General features: G+C 45.1%; 1 protein-coding gene across 7 annotated transcripts in view; it reads left to right on the forward strand.

Annotated features, from left to right (window-relative positions):
• Window positions 1-19,561, forward strand: part of RBMS1 (RNA binding motif single stranded interacting protein 1) — a 186,808-nt gene that overhangs the window by 70,459 nt on the left and 96,788 nt on the right. Inside the window, exon 1 of one of the 7 annotated variants that reach the window (XM_077319925.1) lies at window positions 7,018-7,722. The exons of 3 other annotated variants lie outside the window; for them this stretch is intronic. In XM_077319925.1, coding sequence (XP_077176040.1) covers window positions 7,450-7,722 — 273 coding nt within the window. In that variant the 5' untranslated portion in view covers window positions 7,018-7,449. Of the gene's footprint in view, window positions 1-7,017; window positions 7,723-19,561 lie in introns of those variants that run through there. 3 more of the 7 variants (XM_077319924.1, XM_077319927.1, XM_077319926.1) reach the window with 3 other exon arrangements.

Genomic DNA, 19,561 nt, shown 5'->3' on the forward strand with positions numbered 1-19,561 from the left:
TTCACTTTAATATTTGCTTGCTATACATGTCCATACAATGCTCCAATTGAGGTGGGAGAGAGACACCCTTTCTGTCAGCCCCTCATTTCATCATAACCTTTCCTCTCATTTACTCAGAGATTATACCTTATTGGAGTTCCCTTGCATACATGAAGCCAAACCAGCTGAAAGAAATGGCCTTAAAGGGTGTGATTAGAGAAGCAGCATAGAAAACACAGAGGGGAAAATGAGACCTTCTGTATTCCTGTTTGTCTCAAAACCACGATTCAGATAATAGAGAAAGATTGGATTTTTGAGCAGAAAACCCAGGCATGACACAGACCACAGTGTGATGATGCTGGTGCATGAAATTATAAATGAGAGAACTTGTTTTCAAATATATTGTTTAAATGGTTCACCCCAGTTCACTGAGTCATGGTCTTATGGGATTAACTTCTTCATCGCTATTGGGAGAAGACAGACATCTTGTTTTCATGAACAATCTCTCTCTCTCTCTCTCTGGTATTTCATAAACGTTTTTCACGTTATTCTACTGGTTTTGGCCTGGTTTTGAGTACAGCGATAATAGATACAGGGGTTTCATACAGTGAATTTCCTTCCGTTAATGAGTCATGTCTGAAGCGATAGGGTCATTTCAAACAGTTCTGCTTTTTTCCTGCCCTTTCCCCCCCAGACAGACTTCCTCTGAGGTTTATTATAATGTTCTAATCAGTGGTGCTTTAGCGCTAAAGTGATACAGCACTTCAGTGCTATAGCAGCACATTTTGAAATACCTTGACTCCACTGAAATGTTATGTTGGTTTATTTTATTTTATTTATTTGGATTTTTATACTGCCCTTCCATACAGCTCTGGGCGGTTTACATAGAACGTCATAGAGTAGTCACATAGAACATTATAACAATATAACAAATATAATATAACATGCCAACCAGAACAGTATTTTAGCAGGACAGTAACATTGACAAATCTTTGGGTAGGTTAGATTGTTCAGTTATGGAAGGGGGTGTCTGAGGGAGGGGGACCAGCAGATGTTTGGGGTCAGTTGGCCTCAAGCAAATGCCTGGTGGAGGAGCTCCCTTTTGCAGGCCCTGCAAAATTCTGGGAGTTGAATTGTGCTAAAGTGGCATTAATTAGATGAAGCTTTCTCAACCAGGGTTTCATGAAACCTGGGTTTTTTTTATGGCCCTGGAAGGGTTTCCTAAATGGGTGGGAATTAATATCTTTTAAATTTGTTTAACATTTATTGTGATATATCCATATATGGTCCTGTTGACCCACCCCCTTCCAAAATGGCCAATGATGGGCCTGGAAGGGGTGGGAAGGGAAGTGGCCCATCACAGCTATGCTTCCGAACTATATTCTGCATGATTGCACCACTTCTGGGGTTTTTTGAAGCATCAAAATATTTCAGGGGTTTTACCGTGGTAAAGAAGTTGAGAAAGGCAGATTTAGACCATCCAGGAAAACTCTGAGGAAGAATGTGTAGCCAAAAAGTTGTATGTGTGGAGGGAGGACATAGCATTGTAGGAGTTGCTATGGACATTTTAGATACCACATCTCAGCAATCCAGAAGTGCTACAAAGAAGTGAAAACCAGAAAACAGAACGTTTTCCTCAAAAGCAGCTCAGCTATGCTTTGTTAACTCAATAGATAAATAAATTCCACTAGCTGCTAGTTATCTAAATAGGTTTCTCTGAAATAACGGGGGGGAAATCTACTCGCAGCCAGCTACTAAAACAGAATATGACAGCAATTTGAAAATGGCCAGTGTTATGATTTCCCATGTTTCAAAGAGTTTCCACTCTCTCATTTAGTGTAATGGGATCATTACTACGGGCTTGCTTTTTTTTTTCACGCAGATGCTTTCAGTTGCATTAATTTCTTAGATTGAAATCTGTTTTTTAATCAGTTATGTACTGATAACCACACCCTAATTGTTCTCTCCTTTAGTGGCTCCCCCTACCAGATATGTATCATCTCACATAACTGAATAGTTGCTAAACTGCTCAAAAATTCACAATATATCCAATTGCACATGTAGCTTTGTAGACTTGTCTTACTAAAAGTACTCAGAGGCTACAGCTCGCTACAATAAGTACTAGTGTTGGGAACTGAATGGGTCTGGTCAGAAATGTCAATTAACTAGCAAAAAATGTACCAGAGGACGTATTTTTCCTAAGTTCATAGCTCTCCAATGCTTATTTACTCAGTCACAGTGAGTCACACTAACTTCAGCATAACCCTAATTTTAGTTAATGAGCACCAACATTTATATCCCACCTTTCCCCATGACTCAAGGCAGTTATGCCCTCCTCCTAGCAAAACATGCATCCTATTGAAGCTTGATACTTTGGCAGAGGTGTGCTGAATTAAGTGAGACATGCTTCCAAATAAATATATAAATTTATATATTTTATCTTAAAGTTTGTGGTGCATCTCTTAGGATTGAGCAACAGAAATTGCTTGCCTTTTCCTCTTAGGCCTATGAAATTATCTATGGGGTAGAGAAAATGGGTAGAGAGAGCTTTTTCTCCTTCTCTCATACTATCAGATCTCAGATCTTTCCCATACTATCAAATAACTTGTCGAGAAATATGTCCAGGACGGGGTGTGTGCATGTTGTGATACTTTGCCTAACAGCTATGTAATTAAATTGTGGAATTCACGGCCAGGTAAGGTAGATTCGTGGAGGAAATGTCCATCAATAGCTGTTACCTGTTGTGACTAATAGAAAGAGAAGCAGTAAACTGCTGAAATCCAGAACTAGGAGACAGCAGCCAACCTGAACCTTTGCGTCTAGGTCAACTGGTTGGCCACCGTGTAGAACAGAATGTTGGACTAGATGGACTGATCCAGCAGAAGTGTTTTTATGTTGCTGAAAACGACTTATAATGACTTGTGCGTGTGTAAGGCTAAAGTTTTGGTTTCTCTGGCATGTGTGTTTGCGTAGTACCATCATTCAAAGGTCATGTTTAACATAGCAAATAACTGTGAGTCCATTTTTAGGCACTGTCTTTTATTTACTGGTCCAGTTACATAGATAGCAACTCTAGGTCTGCCAGTAACCAAATGTGCTCCCAGCACAAATATTTCCTCTGCTCTGCCCAAGCTACCCACAAGCAACCCAAAACAGCTTTGTGTGTCCCAGGCTACGGAAGGTCCCTAGAATCCTCTGTGTCTAACCTGAGCAGGTCAAACAGTTGCTACTGGCCAATGCCTCTGAGCACCAACATTAGTGGCTGAATAAAGTAAACATCTATAAAATGAGAAGATGCACTTCAAGTTGCCAAGAGAAGCAAGAGCCCTGAATCTTGCATTCACTCAATGGAAACAATCAAAGCAAACCCAAGTTTCTCTTACAGGCTTCTGAGACTCTTGAACATCAAACCTGAATTCCTGTACACATACTTAGAAGTAGTGCTGGGTTTTTGTACCCCACTTTTTACTAACCGGAGGAGTTTCAAAGCGATTTACAGTTGCCTATTCTTCCTTTCCCCACAAAAGACACTCAGTGAGGTAGGTGGGGCTAAGAGAGCTCTGAGAGAGCTGTGCATAGCCCAAGGTCATCCAGCTGGCTGCATGTGGAGAACCCAGTTCTCCAGATTAGAGGCCACTGCTCTTAACCACTCCACCAAGCTGACTTTATTAGAACCAAGCCACATTGAACACACTGATTTACTTTGAAAGATAATGCATAGAGTCTTCTGATGGATACATTGAAGGACTGCAATCTGGATTTTCAGATAGGTGGATAGGGAATTGGTTAGAGAACTGCACTCAAAGAGTTGTTGTCAATGGTGTTTCATCAGCCTGGAGAGAGGTGAGTAGCGAGATACCTCAGGGCTCGGTGCTTGGCCTGGTACTTTTTAACATATTTATTAATGATCTAGATGAGGGGGTGGAGGGACTACTCATCAAGTTTGCAGATGACACCAATTGGGAGGACTGGCAAATACTCCGGAAGATAGAGACAGAGTTCAGCGAGATCTGAACACAATGGAAAAATGGGCAAATGAGAACATGATGCAATTTAATAAAGATAAGTGTAAAGTTCTGCATCTGGGTCAGAAAAATGAAAAGCATGCCTACTGGATGGGGGATACACTTCTAGGTAACACTGTGTGTGAACGAGACCTTGGGGTACTTGTGGATTGTAAGCTAAACATGGGCAGGCAGTGTGATGCAGCGGTAAAAAAAGGCAAATGCCATTTGGGGCTGTATCAACAGGGGCATCACATCAAAATCACAAGATGTCATAGTCCCATTGTATATGGCACTGGTCAGACCACACCTGGAGTACTGTGTGCAGTTCTGGAGGCCTCACTTCAAGAAGGACATGGATAAAATTGAAAGGGTACAGAGGAGAGTGACGAAGATGATCTGGGGCCAAGGGACCAAGCCCTATGAAGATAGGTTGAGGGACTTGGGAATGTTCAGCCTGGAGAAAAGGAAGGTGAGAGGGGACATGATAGACCTCTTTAAGTATTTGAAAAATTGTCGCTTGGAGGAGGGCAGGATGCTGTTTCTGCTGGCTGCAGAGGAGAGGACACGCAGTAATGGGTTTAAACTACAAGTACAACGATATAGGCTAGATATCAGGAAAACATTTTTCACAGTCAGAGTAGTTCAGCAGTGGAATAGGCTGCCTAAGGAGGTGGTGAGCTCCCCCTCACTGGCAGTCTTCAAGTAAAGGTTGGATACACACTTTTCTTGGATGCTTTAGGATGCTTTGGGCTGATCCTGCATTGAGCAGGGGGTTGGACTAGATGGCCTGTATGACCCCTTCCAACTCTATGATTCTATAACTCATGTGGCACGGACTGAACACTGGCTTTTAACCGTTTCTTCTTCTTATTTATTTTTAGTTATTATCAGATTTTTATCCCGCCACTTCTCAAGAAGACTCGTGGTGGGTTACAAAGTAAAACAAACCCCCATAAACCCCCAATAACAATACACACCCCACACCGATGGAGTTGTGCTTTCCCCTACCAGAGTTTGAAATCCTGTAGTTGAATTAAAAGCAATATTTCCACCATTCACAGCTGTAAACACCCCCCGCCCCCAGATAAAAGGAAAGTCCAAGGCTGCTGTCTACAATTTGTTGCTCTTGCAGCAAATCACCAGCTTGTATAAATTTATTAGGAACTCTTGGACTATAACAATCCAATTTCATAGTCAATTTCCTCTGTGATTTGTTTTCTTTCTTTCCAAGCATGCTTACTCATAAATAACTTAGCCGTGTAGTGGTTAGAGGGCTGGATTAGGATCTGGGAGATGGGGGCTTAGATCCTTCTTAGCTTGTTGAGTGACTTTGGGCTAGTCACACGCGTTCATCTTAACCCAGTGAGGGTCATGAGGATGGAAGAGATCACCATTAGAGAGAAAGGCAATGTATAAACACAATTAGTCCCATTCAAGGAGTAGTCAAACTGCAGCCCTCCAGATGTCCATGGACTACAATTCCCATGAGCCCCTGCCAGCCAATGGATATCTGGAGGGCTGCAGTTTGACTACTCCTGAGTTTACCTCCTGGAGAGGCCTTCTCAAACAGGGTTTCCCGAATGCGTGGGAATTTTGATATGTTACTTAAATTTGTTAAATATTTATCAGGTGATATGACCATATATGGTCATGTTGACCCCCCTCCCAAAGTAGCCAATGATGAGCATGGAGGAGGTGGGAAGGGGAGGGACTCCGGGTGGGTGTCTACACAGCTAGGCTTCCCGACCATATTCTGCACAATTCGGGGGGGGGGGGGTTCTCAAAGTCTGAAGAACGTTTCAGTTGTTTCTCAAGGGTAAAAAAGTCGAGAAAAGCTGCTCTAGGGTGTCCAGGATTGCACCCAGCGTCCCAGTTTTAGTTCAGAGCAGGCTCCCTAGTCTGTGTTAGCATTTCCTTTTTAATTGGTGAACGGACGTTTGAGTCCAGTGGCACCTTTAAGACCAACAAAAAGTTTTATTCAAGGTAAACTTACGCCTTGAAAAACAGTTTTTATTGCTCTTAAAGATGCCACTGAACTCAAAAGTTTGTGCTGCTGCTCCTGACCACTAGGATCTTTTAAATTGCAGTTGATTCTTTACTTTCACTGGAACTTTATGCTTGGAATGGGTCCTCTTCCACGTCGGAGGCTGGCTATATTAGGTCTCTGTGTGTGCGTCGAGGTGTGTATGTTTAGTTCTCTTGACGATGAGCAGGGTTTGCCGCGGTAATGGCACTTTCGCAATCCCCGTGTTGTAGGAATCACATTACTGGCGGTCACAAGACTTTGGCATAAGCTTCTGTCAAGTTTCTAGGCGCGCCCATTCGCGCTCCCGCCACCAGGGCGACGCGCAGCCCCTCTCCTCTGGGCGGGGAAAAGCGCCCTCGAATGGGGCCATTCTGCCGCCCGGCGGTCTCCCCCCCCCCGGCCCCCCGGGCTTGGAGCGCGGCGTCCCCCAGCGCCTTCCGTCGTGGCTCCGTGTAGGGCAAGCGTGGGAGTGGGCGGCTGACCCCTTTCCCGCCTAGTCTCCGTCCCTCTCACGCGCTAGAAAAGCCCCCCCGGTGTGGACAGGTCTGCTGGCCGGAAAGGTGCCCCAAAGGGCTGCGCGTTCCGCTCTCGCCATGGATGGCACTGCGGGGAGCTGTACAAGGGAGGTGGCCGGAGCCGTCATCTTCGCCATCCGTCTCCCGACAGCCCTGCCGGATTGCAGCCTGAACAATCACGCGCGGGCTTTGCTGAACTCCTCGGGCTCCGAGGGGAAAAGGCCTGAACGAAGGGGCAGGCAGCGCCTGGCTGAGACCTTTCTTCGCCCCCCTCCCTGCTCCTGCCTGGCCCGGCGTCTCCTCTCCTCTTCAAATGGATACCCTCCCCTCCCCTCCCCTCCCGCCGGCGCTGGCCCAGAGCTCACTGCTGCCGCCGCTGGTGCAAGTGGCGCGCCGGAGCGGCCGCCGCCGCCGCCTGAGTGACTGGCTGCCCCGAGGAATGCGCGGTATGCAGGAGGCAGAAGCAACCATTCGGCCGCGAAGGGGGAAAGGAGCGGCCGCCGCCCGCCGCGCCCGCCGCTCGCCGCGCCCTCCAGGAGGCCCAGCCGAGCCGGGCGCCCAAGCGAGAGGCCCCGGGCGCCCCAGAGCCCACCGTCTCCGCGGCAGCCTGCGGGCGGCGAGGCGGCGCGCTGCCTGCGCTGGGCTGTCCCCCCGCCTGCCCCTCCCGGTGGCGCTCTCTGTCTGTCTCGCGCTCTCGCTGGGCGGTGGTTGAGGCCGCCAGGAGGAGGAGGAGGAGGAGGAGGAGGTGGGGTCGGCGCTGCTCCTGCTGCTGCTGCTGCTGCGGGGAAAGTGGCCGCGGCGGCGGCGGAGCGGGACGGGCGAGCTCCATGAAGTGACTTCGGGGAAGGCTGCTCGGCGCGCTCGGCTCAGCCTGGCTCGGGGGATCCCTGGCGAAGCGGGAGGAAGAGGGCGGGCGCGTTGCATGCGAGACTCAGCCAAGGGACAGGGCGGAGGCGGAGGCAGCGGCGGGCGAGGAGGCCAGGCGCAGCGGCAGCAGCAGCAGCCGGGGAGGGAGAGGCGCTTCCCCGCGGTCGCCTCCTCCCTGAATCGCGCGCCGGCCAAGTTGCCTCCGAAGTTGCTTCCCGTCCGGAGGGGAGGCTCGGGCTTCGGCTGGGCGATGATCTTCCCCAACGGCGGCGGCGGAGGCGGCGGCAACTCTGCAGGCGGCAGCGCCAGGGCGCCTTATCGGAAGCAGGTATGGGGGTGGGGGCGGGGGGCGGGGGCGGGGGTGGGGGGCAGCGAGAGAGAAGGTCGCCCTGCATATGTGTGTGTGTGTGGGGGGGGGGTTGGAGGGGACCGCCAGGAGGGAGGTCTCGGGGAGAGGAGCGGGGTGGGGACTGCGCCTTCGTCGAGCCTTACTCCGGAGCATTCAGCGGATGTCTCTCCCTCCCCTGGAACTTGTCGACAACAACAAAAAGTATCCAGTTTCCTTTCGGGCTGCGTAGCTCTGCCGCCCCCCCTTCCTCAAATACCCCTCCAGAAGAGAGAAGGTCTTGCGCCGTTTGTGGCTCGCCAGGCGGGAGACGGGGCTTGTCTGTCCCCTGCGAGCCGCGGATCGGGCTCCCCAGCGCCGTGCAACAAGTTTTTGTCTTTTTTCTTTTTTACGTTTGCGACGACGGGCCTTGGAAATCGAAACTCGAGGCCGACGGTTTCCGTTCCCATCGAGGCAGCCGGGAAGGAAGGGGCACCCCCCCAAAAAACAAAATTCTTTTTCGTTTTTAAAACGAAACGTTTTGGTTCGTCCACCGGGAGGGAATTTTTGTTTTTTTAAAAAAATCTTAAAATTAAAATTGGCGCTGGATAAATCGGCATCCCCTTCCAGCACGCCCATGTCGCAACTGTGTAATAAGGCGAGGTTTAAATGTATAAAGGGATAATCTCCTCTCCCTTTCCCTCGCCCGAGTGCTACGAAGAAAGTATGATTCTAATAAACCTGATGATGATTCTGTTGTCTCAGCCTGATTCAATTATGCCAAGAACAGGGACAGAGCAGGCCGTTTTCCTGGAAGGGCTTAGTTAATATTCTTTACTCTTTGGTTGGAGAAGCGATTGCTTTTTACTTCTGGACTGCGTGTTCCAAAAGAACTGGCTGTTGTTTAATTGTAGACTTTTTCCCCCCCTGTCTCTCAAAATGATTGTTTTGTCAAGATTTTTAATAATTAAAAAATAAAGCACATACTTTTCTGTAGGGGGGAGGAGGCAGGCTTGCCAGAAGAAGTTGTCATCTTGGAGGGAGGAGCTAGCATTTTCCTTCAGTGCTTATATATCAATGGAGGAATCTGTGATTGACAGGGATGTGACCTCACGGATGGTGTCAAAATAGCAATTCTGGTGACATCAAAAGGTTTCCCTCAGATTTGTTATAGAGGAGGGAACGTTTCTGCTAAAATGGCCATTTGCCCCCCCCCCCAATTGCTTTTTTAAAAGCAAGTTTGGGGATTTGGAATGAATTGATTTCCTGTTTTGCCTCCCCCCCCCTTAGGGGAAAACTGCCCCAGTTGCTGATAGAGTAGGGACAGCATTGTTTCCGCACTGTTCTAGGAAGAGTCTGTAAACAAATACTTGGGAGCCAGAAAAGCTAGTTCATTAAGCCAGGCACCTTTTTAGAGTCCTGTGCATTCATTGATTTTTGTCAGGGGCACCGTGGGGGGGCTGGTGATGAAAAGGGGACGAAGCACAGAGGGCAAGCCTTTTACTGGAAGGGTTGTATGTTTTGCATGCGGATGCGAGTCGGCCTGCTGGCCTGGAACATACCGATAAGATGCGCTTCTTTTCACAGCCCGGTCCTTGAATTCAAAGAGCTAAAAGGGCTGACTGACTCAGAAAAACAAACAGACTTCTCTTTCAGTGGGGAACAGGAACAAATGAATGTGCGGTCATTATGTGGTCCTAAGACTCCGGTTAGCAAAGGTTCCTTTTATTGGCATCAAGCCATTCTTTGGTGAAATACTTCCCACATGGGGAGGGGGGGGCACACTGAGTGTGCCTGCATTCTAGTCCGTGTAAAGCTCCTGTTGACTTTAATTGGGGCAAATGAAGGCGCTTGCCTCCCTCAAAGTGCTGTTTATGGTCTTTTGGCTGAAATCTTCGTGGACCTTTGCAATAAAATACGGTGTGAAGGTTACTTTGGCAAATGCAACATCTAGTTCGATACACACAGTGTAGTTATTACAAACTTAGTGTGTGTGAGGGTTTTGTTTTTTTTTCACTTGTCACCATTTTAAGATTTTAAAAGTTGACCCATTCAAAATAGAAATACCCCTTTTTTTTACTATATTACATTGTTTCTAAAGGAATGAAAGAAGGGGGAGCAGGGGGAAAACTACGTTGCAAAACAAATGCAAAGTCAAAGTATATAAGTTGTTCTAAATCATAGTAAATAAAGAATATTCAAACAGTTTGAAATGGTGTTTTGAGCTGTATTTTTATGGTACTGAAAATGAAGATTGCCGTAAGGAGAATAAATTGTTCTAGGTTATAATGGCTGTCCATTTCGGGGCAGCATGCAAGCCAAACGAAAGACACTTTCTCTCTGTTTTATTGGAAACGGATTTCTCCTTAATTCCATGTTTACAATTCTGCTGATGTGCTTTCCATATGTGTATGTTATTTTATACTAAAATAATCTCATGATGTTACAAAGGAATATATTTTTGCAGTTGGCTATTCTGCTTTCCTGGGTGTCTGCCAGCCTACTACCTTCCCCCCCTCCCAAAAATAAGTAGGCACGACCTAATCTTTTCTTATATTCTTAGAGTGTTAGGGTGAGCCACGATCTCAGAAGTCATCCGCTAAACAGGATTTTCTTGCATTGTGAGCAGAAAACAGAATGTCTAAGTACTTCTCTCAGGTCATAGTTAGAAGCTGTTGAAGGTAGTGGTGACACAGTAGGTACAAACAACTGAGAGGTGTGTCCTTTGCCTTTCCCCATAGTTGGCTTGTAGGCTTCAGTAGCAATTTCCCAAACAGCAGTAATGATGTCTCTCTGAAGGTGCCTTGATTGGTTTCAACAGACATTTAAAATACAATGGGAATCTTACCAGTAATGAAGGCTGTACTAGAGTCCCATTAGCTTACTTGCATCAAATACTCCATTTAGTAGACAGCTCTAGAATCTGTCGAGATTGTTGCTTTGCTGCTTATTTTGTATATAAATTAAGTGAGATGGATTCGCAGGCCAGATCTCTGCTGTTGTTTGATCAGTTTCCCTCATCCTTATAAACCATTCCCCATTGTGTCTGCCTGTGCAGGTCTTATGATCCCCAGCATAATCTTTTTGATGATCAAAGGGGGAACCCTTTTTCACCAATTTCAGAGCTGTTGGGTTAAAACTCTTTGGTGAATCAAGCATGCTGGTTCTCAACAGCAGCCCAAAATGATGTGTTCCATATGGGATCTTATCATATGAATGTTGAAATGGGTTTTTCGTCTGGTTCAAGCATAGATTTTGCATCTGAACTTATTTATAGGAAGAAGAGTCGTTTTTTTATGCTGCTTTTCTCTACCAGGAATCTCAAAGCGGCTTACAATTGCTTTCCCTTTCCTGTGAGGAACATGTGCTATCCCCTGTTTCTCCTCAGAGAGCTTAAGGCAGTTGACAACATAGTGTGTGTATGTGTAATTTTATTATACACACACACACACACACACACACACAATAAAGATCAAAAGTGAGGGGGGCAGCATCCCCCCCAGCGGTTATTCCTAAGCATGGGGGTTCCAGTGAAAAGGCCTTTGCATGTCCCAAACAAATAAACTTTGCTGATTGATGGGACAGATAGATGGGTCCCTCTCTCCCTGTCATCTTCATTCCCAGACAGGAACATACGGGAGATGGTCCTTGAGATACCTTGGTCCAAAGGAGTGTTGCCAGCTCTGGGTTGGGAAAAGCCTGGAGATGGAGCCTGCAGATAGTGGGGCTTGGGGAGGGGGGAACCTCAGTGGGGTATAATGCCTCACAGTCCACCTTGTGAGCATTCATTTTCTTCAGGAGAACTGATCTGTCACCTGGAGAAGAGCTGTAATTCTGGGGGATCCCCAGGTCCTTCCTGGAGGTTGGCATCTGTAGTCCCAAGCCATGTAGGGCTTTACAACACCTTGAATTGGGTTTAGGCATCAATCAGTGTAATTGCTTAGAGGTCACCCAAGAACTCCTGATAGCTGCCCCCAACTAGCACTTTAATTGCAGAATTCTGTACTAGTCTCTAAACACTCTTCAAGGGCAGCCCCAAGTAGAGTTCATTTCAGTAGTCCTGTAATATAACTAAAGCATGGATGGATCACTGTGGTTAGATCTGACTGACCCAGGAATGGACACAGCTGATGTAATTTTCTAAAGTGATGGCCACATTGAGTAGCAATCCTAAATTGCAGATCTGAATTACACAGTAATAATAATAATGTTATAGCCCGCCCTTCCTAGTTGGCTCAGGGTGGGCAACCACAAATTAATTAGACAATGTATAAATTTAAGTTAGAGTTACGTTATGAAAAGCTGCCTCCTTAAAACCTTACTGTGGGGGAGACTGATTTATATTGGGTAGACCAATATTTTATGAGTGGGGTTCTTGGGGAGGGAGGCCAGCATTTCCTGGCCTCAACCATAGGCCTGGTGGAGCAACTCCGTCTTACAGTCCCTCTGGAACTGTTAGAGGTTCCCCAAATGTAAAAGCTGGCTTTAAATACCACCTTGAAAACAATAAAATCAGAGTCCAGTAGCCCCTTTAAGACCAACAAAGATTTAGTAAAGGCGTGAGCTTTCGAGTGCAAGCACTCTTCCTCATACTATGATCTTCTTACATGACAGGGAATATAACTGAGGGTTTTTCCTGTCCATTTTATATGCAGTTGCTCTCCGTAGAGCTGGTGGAAGAAATTTGATTAGAAGTCACTGAAGGTTCACTCGCCTGATTTTTCTTTAAAAAGAAGCCCTGTGAGTGATTGGCCAGCTACGGGCCTTATTACCTAAGAAATCTGAGTTGTTACAAGATGGTGTAAGGAAATGCATATTCTCCCCAACTGCTGCCACTGCCGTCAGGGCAGCTTTGCCAAGGAATGTCATTCTCGCTGCATATTGTTGCATTTTGATGAGTGTAATGTTTATGTCACCAGTGTAAGTAGATTTACATAGTTCGCTGCTTTGAAGCAGATTAACTGGGCGTAGCTGCATGTGAGGAATTTAACACTGATTCAGTGCTTGGCCGTGTTTAATGGCTGACATGCAAAGCTGCTGATTATTCTTTGCATGCAGGGCCGTTCACGGCAGGGTCATATACTTTGGATTTTACTTCCCCCCCCAAAAAAAAGGACAGGTGATCCAAAAGGTCCCATACATTGACATATAGAAAAGAACCTCTGTTGGGATTTGCTTAAATATGTGTGCTGTTTGGTTTGCAGACTTTTGAATTCACATCAAAACATCTCCTCTGTTCGTTCTTACTCTTGTAAAGCCCCCCAGTCCCAATATTTTTCTTAAAAGTGCAGATTTGTTCTTCGATTTTTTATGGACCATGTTTGGCTGACCGTCCTATTGGACTAGGCAGAACAAACTGCATTATTATATATTTTTTTGGCTTGGTAATCTGTCCATAGAAAAGATCCTTGCATTCTCACATAGATCAGGAAGAAAAATCCCTCTAGAGCTTCAGAATTTTGCTAAACGAATGTTTTCTGGATTAGCTTCTTAGTGTCCAGTTCTCAATTTATTTGCTTAGGAATATGTCCATTACAAATGGGATTGCTTTGGAACAAGTGTTTGTTCAAGCATCATCAATTTTCTCCAGAGAAAGTATCTCTAGAAAGAAAGCAACATTAAGAATTGTATGTGGCAACCATCCATGCATTTGTTTTGTTGCATAACATAATTAAGTACATGCGGAGGCCAGTTGTAACTTCCCAGTATGCATGTGATCTACACACACTTACTTTGCTGCATTAAAAAAAAATTAATGGATGTTCAATCCTGCTTTTCTTTTTTAAAGATCTTATGTGAAAAGTATCTCATCCATTAAAACAGTCCCAGCAGCTAAAACCACAACACAACACAAGAAACACTTCACATATAAAACACCACCACTTTACAATAAAACATCACACATTTAACAAAAACTGCAACAACTCAGGTACTTCAGCCGATAGACAAGAAAGCTGAGGTGGTTCATTAAGGTAGGTACAGCTCAGCCCCCAAAATATTTCACTTCTTGCTATCATAAATTTAACTTGATGGCAAAAGACAATCTAGGTAAGTGGCTTGTAAGGAAAGGTGGCCATTCAGGTACAAAGGGTTTTCTGTGTAGATAATTTTGGAATTTTTGAAGTCATTGTGCTGTTCTTGGTTTTTATTACTGAATCTAGAGATCAGAATTAAACTATTGTTTCAATGCTACATGAACTAGATATATGAAATCACCTTTTAATGAGGTACTTTGATCATCTGGCAACAGTGATCCATTTAATAGTCACCTCTAGACTGGACTTCTGTAAATCGCTCTATGCTGGCTTGCCCTTGTCCTCCAGTTGGTGCAGAATGCAGCTGCTAGGGTCCTCAATGGTTCATCTTGGAGGACCCATATCCAGCCAGTGCTGAGGCAGCTGCATTGGTTACCTGTTCAGTCCCGGATCAAGTTCAAGTTTTTGGTTTTGACCTTTAAGGTCATCCGTGGCTTGGGCCCACTTGTCTGCTTATGTCCCCCACAGGGCATGTGCCCCCCATAGGGCACCTGCTCTGCGGGTACAATCTGTTGGTGGTTCCTGGCCCCAGAGAAATATGCCTGGCCTTGACCTGGGCCAGGGCCTTTTCGGTCCTGGCCCCAACCTGGTAGAATGAGCTTCCAGGAGAACTGAAGATCCGGATGGAGCTGGCAGAGATCCACAGAGCCTGTAAAAAGGAGCTCTTCCACCAGGGTCTTTGGTTGAAGCTGGGTTAGCAGGATCAATGGGGCCCCCTCAAGTCCTGCTATAATACCTAACACACCCCTGTTAGTTGACTGCAGGGGTTAGGAGGGATCTTGACATCTTAGTATACTTTAGATGTGTGTTATTTTTTAGGATGGGGTTTTATGGGGATTTTACATGTAACCCGTCTTGAGTCCAAGGAAGAAGGCAGGCTACAAATTTAATAAATAAATAAACCAATAAATCTAGTATGACTTATATCCCCTAACAAACATTTACTGTCCAAAGTCTCTGTTGTTAGTCTAGCTGCTTGAAAACCTCTAACTCAGTGGTTTGCACTGTTTCCACACTGTTTCTGCATTCATATGATAGGAAGTCATGTGATAAGAGGAGCCAGAACTATAACATCATCGGTGTTGTGGTTTTGACTGCAGGCAGACTTACAGTACAATCCTGAACACTGTAACCTCCTCCAAGCAGGTTACCAACAGGTGTTCAGTTAGTAAGTTTAGAAGGCCAGTGTCAGAGTCATGGAGAAATTATCTGTATCACTGAGTTGACTTATAAAGGCAGACATGCATATTGCATCACAGAGACCCCTTCCAAACTGGCACACAAATTGTAGTGTTCTCACTTCAGCTGAAGAAGTACTTTTTGTGTGGACCGCCATCTTCGCTCTGAATCTTCATGTCTGTGGTCAGAGATTCATGACTACGTGTAGCAGTAGTTTGGGGAGCCAATAATCTTCATGATAAGGACATACATATATATTACAGCTGGATATAGGTCTCTTTTCTTGGAACGGTCCTGGCCCCTGCCTGGTGGAATGAGCTCCCGGGCCTGCAAAACAGAGCTCTTCCGCCAGGTCTATGGTTGAGGCTGGGGTCGGCGAGGGACATCGACTGCTCCCCCCCCGGCTCCTTGAACATCGTTGACCTCCTTCTCTTCACCCCCCTCCCTTAGCAATGGGGGTAGGAAGGGGATCTTTTTTGCTTCTGCCATGTTGTGATGGTTTTAAGTCTTTTAATGGGAGTTTTAATGGGGTTTTAAGACATTGTGACCTGCCACGAGCCGCTTAGGGAGTGGCGGGAAATAAATTGAAAAAAATAATAAGGAATCTCAAAGTGGCTTACATTTGCCTTCCCTTTCCTCTCCCCACAACAGCCACCCTGTGAGGTAGGTGAGGCTGAGGGAGCCCTGATATTACTGCCTGGTCAAAACAGCTTTATCAGTGCTGTGGCCAGCCCAAGGTCACTCAGCTGGCTGCATGTGGGAGAGCGGGGAATCAAACCCGGCCCACCAGATTAGAAGTCCGCACTCCTGACTACTACACCAAGAGGGGAAAGTTATATTGGCATATTACAGTGATTTTGGCATCCAAAAGGAATCTTGTATTTCATACCAGGCGGGGGTAAGGGATACTTACTATAGTCTACAAACAAGGTGGCTTAAAGTAGAATCCTTTTAAACATCTTGACTGCAGTAGACTTACATGGTGAACATTATTACTAACTACTGTCAGTGCTCTTGGTATTTCCTGGTTCTTTGAGTATTCATATCTAGAAGAATAAGGATTAAGTCTCAGTATCATGAAGCGGCCCTGACCTGGATGGTCCAGGCTAGTCTGATCTTCTCAGAACCTAAATAGGATCTGCCCTGGTTAGTCTTTGGAGGGAAGAACACCAAGAAAGTCCAGAATGACTACATAGAGCCAGACGAAAGCAAACCCTCTCTAAGTCCGTTTACGCACTGGGAACTTCACTGCCCCAGCTCCCGTGCAGGAGCACAAATCGGGGGCGGATGAGGCGCACCAGGCCAAATGCTTCCCCATATGGGTGCGGGAAGAAGTGGGGCAACTTGCCACGACTAAAACTCCAGATTACAGCCCGGCATTAAACCTCCAGTGCATAAACGGTCTAAATGTCTCCTACCTTGAAAACCTCATGGGGTCACCATAAATCTGTTTCCACCACCATAATACAGCAGATTATTTCCAAGCAAAAGGGATAACTAAAATGGCCGACAGCCAGTTAAGCACTCCATTTCGGTCTCCCTGTTGCATGGAGATCCTGCGGACACCTTCTCCCATGTCATAGTTGCAACTGCACCATAGAAGCCAACCCTGCCCAGCGCCGGATTTTCCTATAGTCTAACTAGGCTTCAGCCTAGGGCCTCAAGATCAAGAGGGGCCTATATTCCATATTTTTTAATAAAGGTTAGTACCAATCACAACATGTTTCATTTAACATATTGATATATATCACAGTAATGATGTATTTAATTATCTCTCATGTAATTTACAAACTTAAAAATGGGAGGTGAAAGGGCCACATAAGTGGATTAGCCTAGGGTCTCTTTTCATGTAAATCCGGCCCTGACCCCACCCCAAGGTTTTTTCTTTCTTGGTTCTTGAATATCAAAATGGTATTTAGACCTGGGGTTTTTTTTGGGGGGGGATACAAATTTTGGGGGGGTCCAATAGACCCAAGAAGAATTTTTCTTCCTTTTCACATTCCTTACTGTAGTAGACTTCCTAGGAACGGCAAAATTAATGCAAGAAGTATTATGCTAGAAACTATTATGAATAGTGCCAAATACTATTGGACTGTGGAGTCTTTTTATTAAAGGCTCATGTACCTATTCATTACGGCTTTATAAATACTGTTTTGCCTAATCAGGTAAATATTCCTGGTGTTAGTGAAATACCAGAAACATCTCTGAGACCTTTGCTTTTATATCTTTAAACAGCTGCAACAAAAGAGCAGATTGACAAAGGAATATTTGGCAAAGTAATAATCATCTGCATAAGGCAAGCTGTCTGAGAGGTTACATTAGGAAACGAAGGGCTGAAGCAATTATCCTTAGAACAAGGCGAGTTTGATGGTTGCATTCTACAATGGTATATTTAGCTGCACCCTGCAAAAGCTTCTCAGTTTGCAATTTCCTGATGCAACAGGAAAAGGAAGGGATGTACTACAGGCTGGAGAGAGAAGTGGGTGGAGAACCCTTTGTTGATTTATAAGGGAAAATAAAACTGGCACAGAGAATACTACTGTCCTCCTAGTACACGTTTAATTAGAACTGTTCTAAAACTGGAAGCTTGCTGCTCTCACCCTCTGCTATTAGCCTGCCTACTCAGTCTTGATCTAGATAAAACTGGGAAGCAATTAGATTAAAAATATGTGCTTTAAGTTGATTTACTCGCTTCCAACCAATTTGGCACTAGGCACTGGCGGTTCTAGTAAGACTGCTGGCTGGGCCAGTACTGGATATTGAGTTGGCTTATTTGGATTTTGTCCTGTTCTAACCCTAATTTCCTGGCCAAGTTGCAGTATATTCTGAGCATGAAATACTGGTATCTTTACAGCATATGAATTTCTAAAATAAGAACATCTACAGCAGGGGTAGTCAACCTGTGGTCCTCCAGATGTTCATGAACTACAATTCCCATGAGCCCCTGCCAGCATTTGCTGTAGATCAGGGGTAGTTGACTACCCCTGATCTACAGTATTCAGTGGCATATTCATGAAAGGCAAGTAGAGAAAAAAAGTATTGTTCGATCGGAAGGGTTGTAAATGGGGAGGTGTGTGCAGGTGCAGAGTAACTTGCTATACCTCTTTATGGAAGTATTTTCAGTGAGTGTACAGAAATTGCCAATTTATTGAGGGAAGACATTTGCAATCAGGTTATAATACATAATGATTGCAACTGCTTGCAGATTTTTCACACTTTTCCTCAGCAGCCCTCTGATTCCTGAAAAGGCATTACAAGGAGCTAGGGGAGGTGTGTGTGTGTGTACTTCTTGTCAATCTCACCTTAAATTCTGTTTTTAAAAGTGGTGGATTGTGGAAAACAATCACTTGAGTTTGATGAGGTAAAATGTGTGCATCAAAATACTCTGGGGAACTGTGGGCTTTCTCTGCAGTGGCATCTAAGTTCTGTACTTTCTGATTTTGCCACGAACAGAACTATTTTTAAATCAATCTTCATAATGGTTGTTAGCAGTCTGTTAAGTGCCTCCCTAAATATTTGACCTAGTATCCCTTTTTTTTCAAGTGACATACTTCTTGTGAATCAGTTCATCACCAGGTCAGTAATCGTAGGCATGACGTTTTTTTGTTTTATTTATTTATTTTATTTTATATATTTAGATTTTTATACCGCCCTTCCTGGGTGGCTCTGGGCGGTTTCAAGTAAACCAACTTATGGCAACCCTATAGGACAGGCTTTCTCAACCAGGGTTTCATGAAGCCCTGAGGTTTCTTGATGTCCCTGGAAGGGTTTCCTGAATGGGCGGAAGTTAACTCATTTTTAATATATTACTTAAATTTGTTAAGCATTTAGTGGGAGATATGACCATATGTTGTCATGTTGACCTCCCCTCTCCTGAAATGGCCAATGATAGGCCTGGAGAGGGTGGGAAGGGGAGGGGTCCCATGTGGGCGTGTACACAGCTATGCTTGCCAACTCTTCCGCACCATCATGTAACTTCCAGGGTTTCTCGAAGCCTGAAGAATATTTCAGGGATTTCTCAATGGTAACAAAGTTGGGAAAGGCTGATATAGGATTTTCAAGGCTAGAGAAATTCAGTAGTGGTTTGTCAGGGCCTTCTTCCTCATAGTGTGTTTGGCCTTCCTTGGTGGTCTCCCATCCGAATACTGACCAGTGGGTTGATGCTTGTTAGGAAATAACTAAGTATTGAGAAACTCGGATACAGAAACAATCTAACTCTGAGAAGCTGAAGTGATTCACTTTTTATTTGCGGGTTGTCTGCAGGACTGCTCTTACACAACTGTTTTTTAATAAAGTAAGTTTTCCTGCCAAGTATGCTTCCCTATCTTGCTTAGGGGCAGGGCTCCTGTTATCTCATTCCTAAATTTATGTATCTGCTACTCAGGTATCCTGAGAATGTCAGTCCTCAAGGTGGAGGGCCAACAATCAGTGCAATGTTTTTTATCAGATATAATATCAGACATAGTAATAAGGGTCATGATTACCTGGGAGAGGCCAGAGAGTGGGTGAGAGCACGGCTGCATGGATTTTGTTGTTATTGTAAAATCCATTTTTTAAAATCCCTTTTTGGTTGGTTTCATTGATGTTTATCCTGAATACCTCTTTGAGGCATGTTACTTCTGTTATTC

This window comes from Paroedura picta, chromosome 2, assembly GCF_049243985.1.
Source record: "Paroedura picta isolate Pp20150507F chromosome 2, Ppicta_v3.0, whole genome shotgun sequence".
In the NCBI taxonomy this organism is placed as follows: domain Eukaryota; kingdom Metazoa; phylum Chordata; class Lepidosauria; order Squamata; family Gekkonidae; genus Paroedura; species Paroedura picta.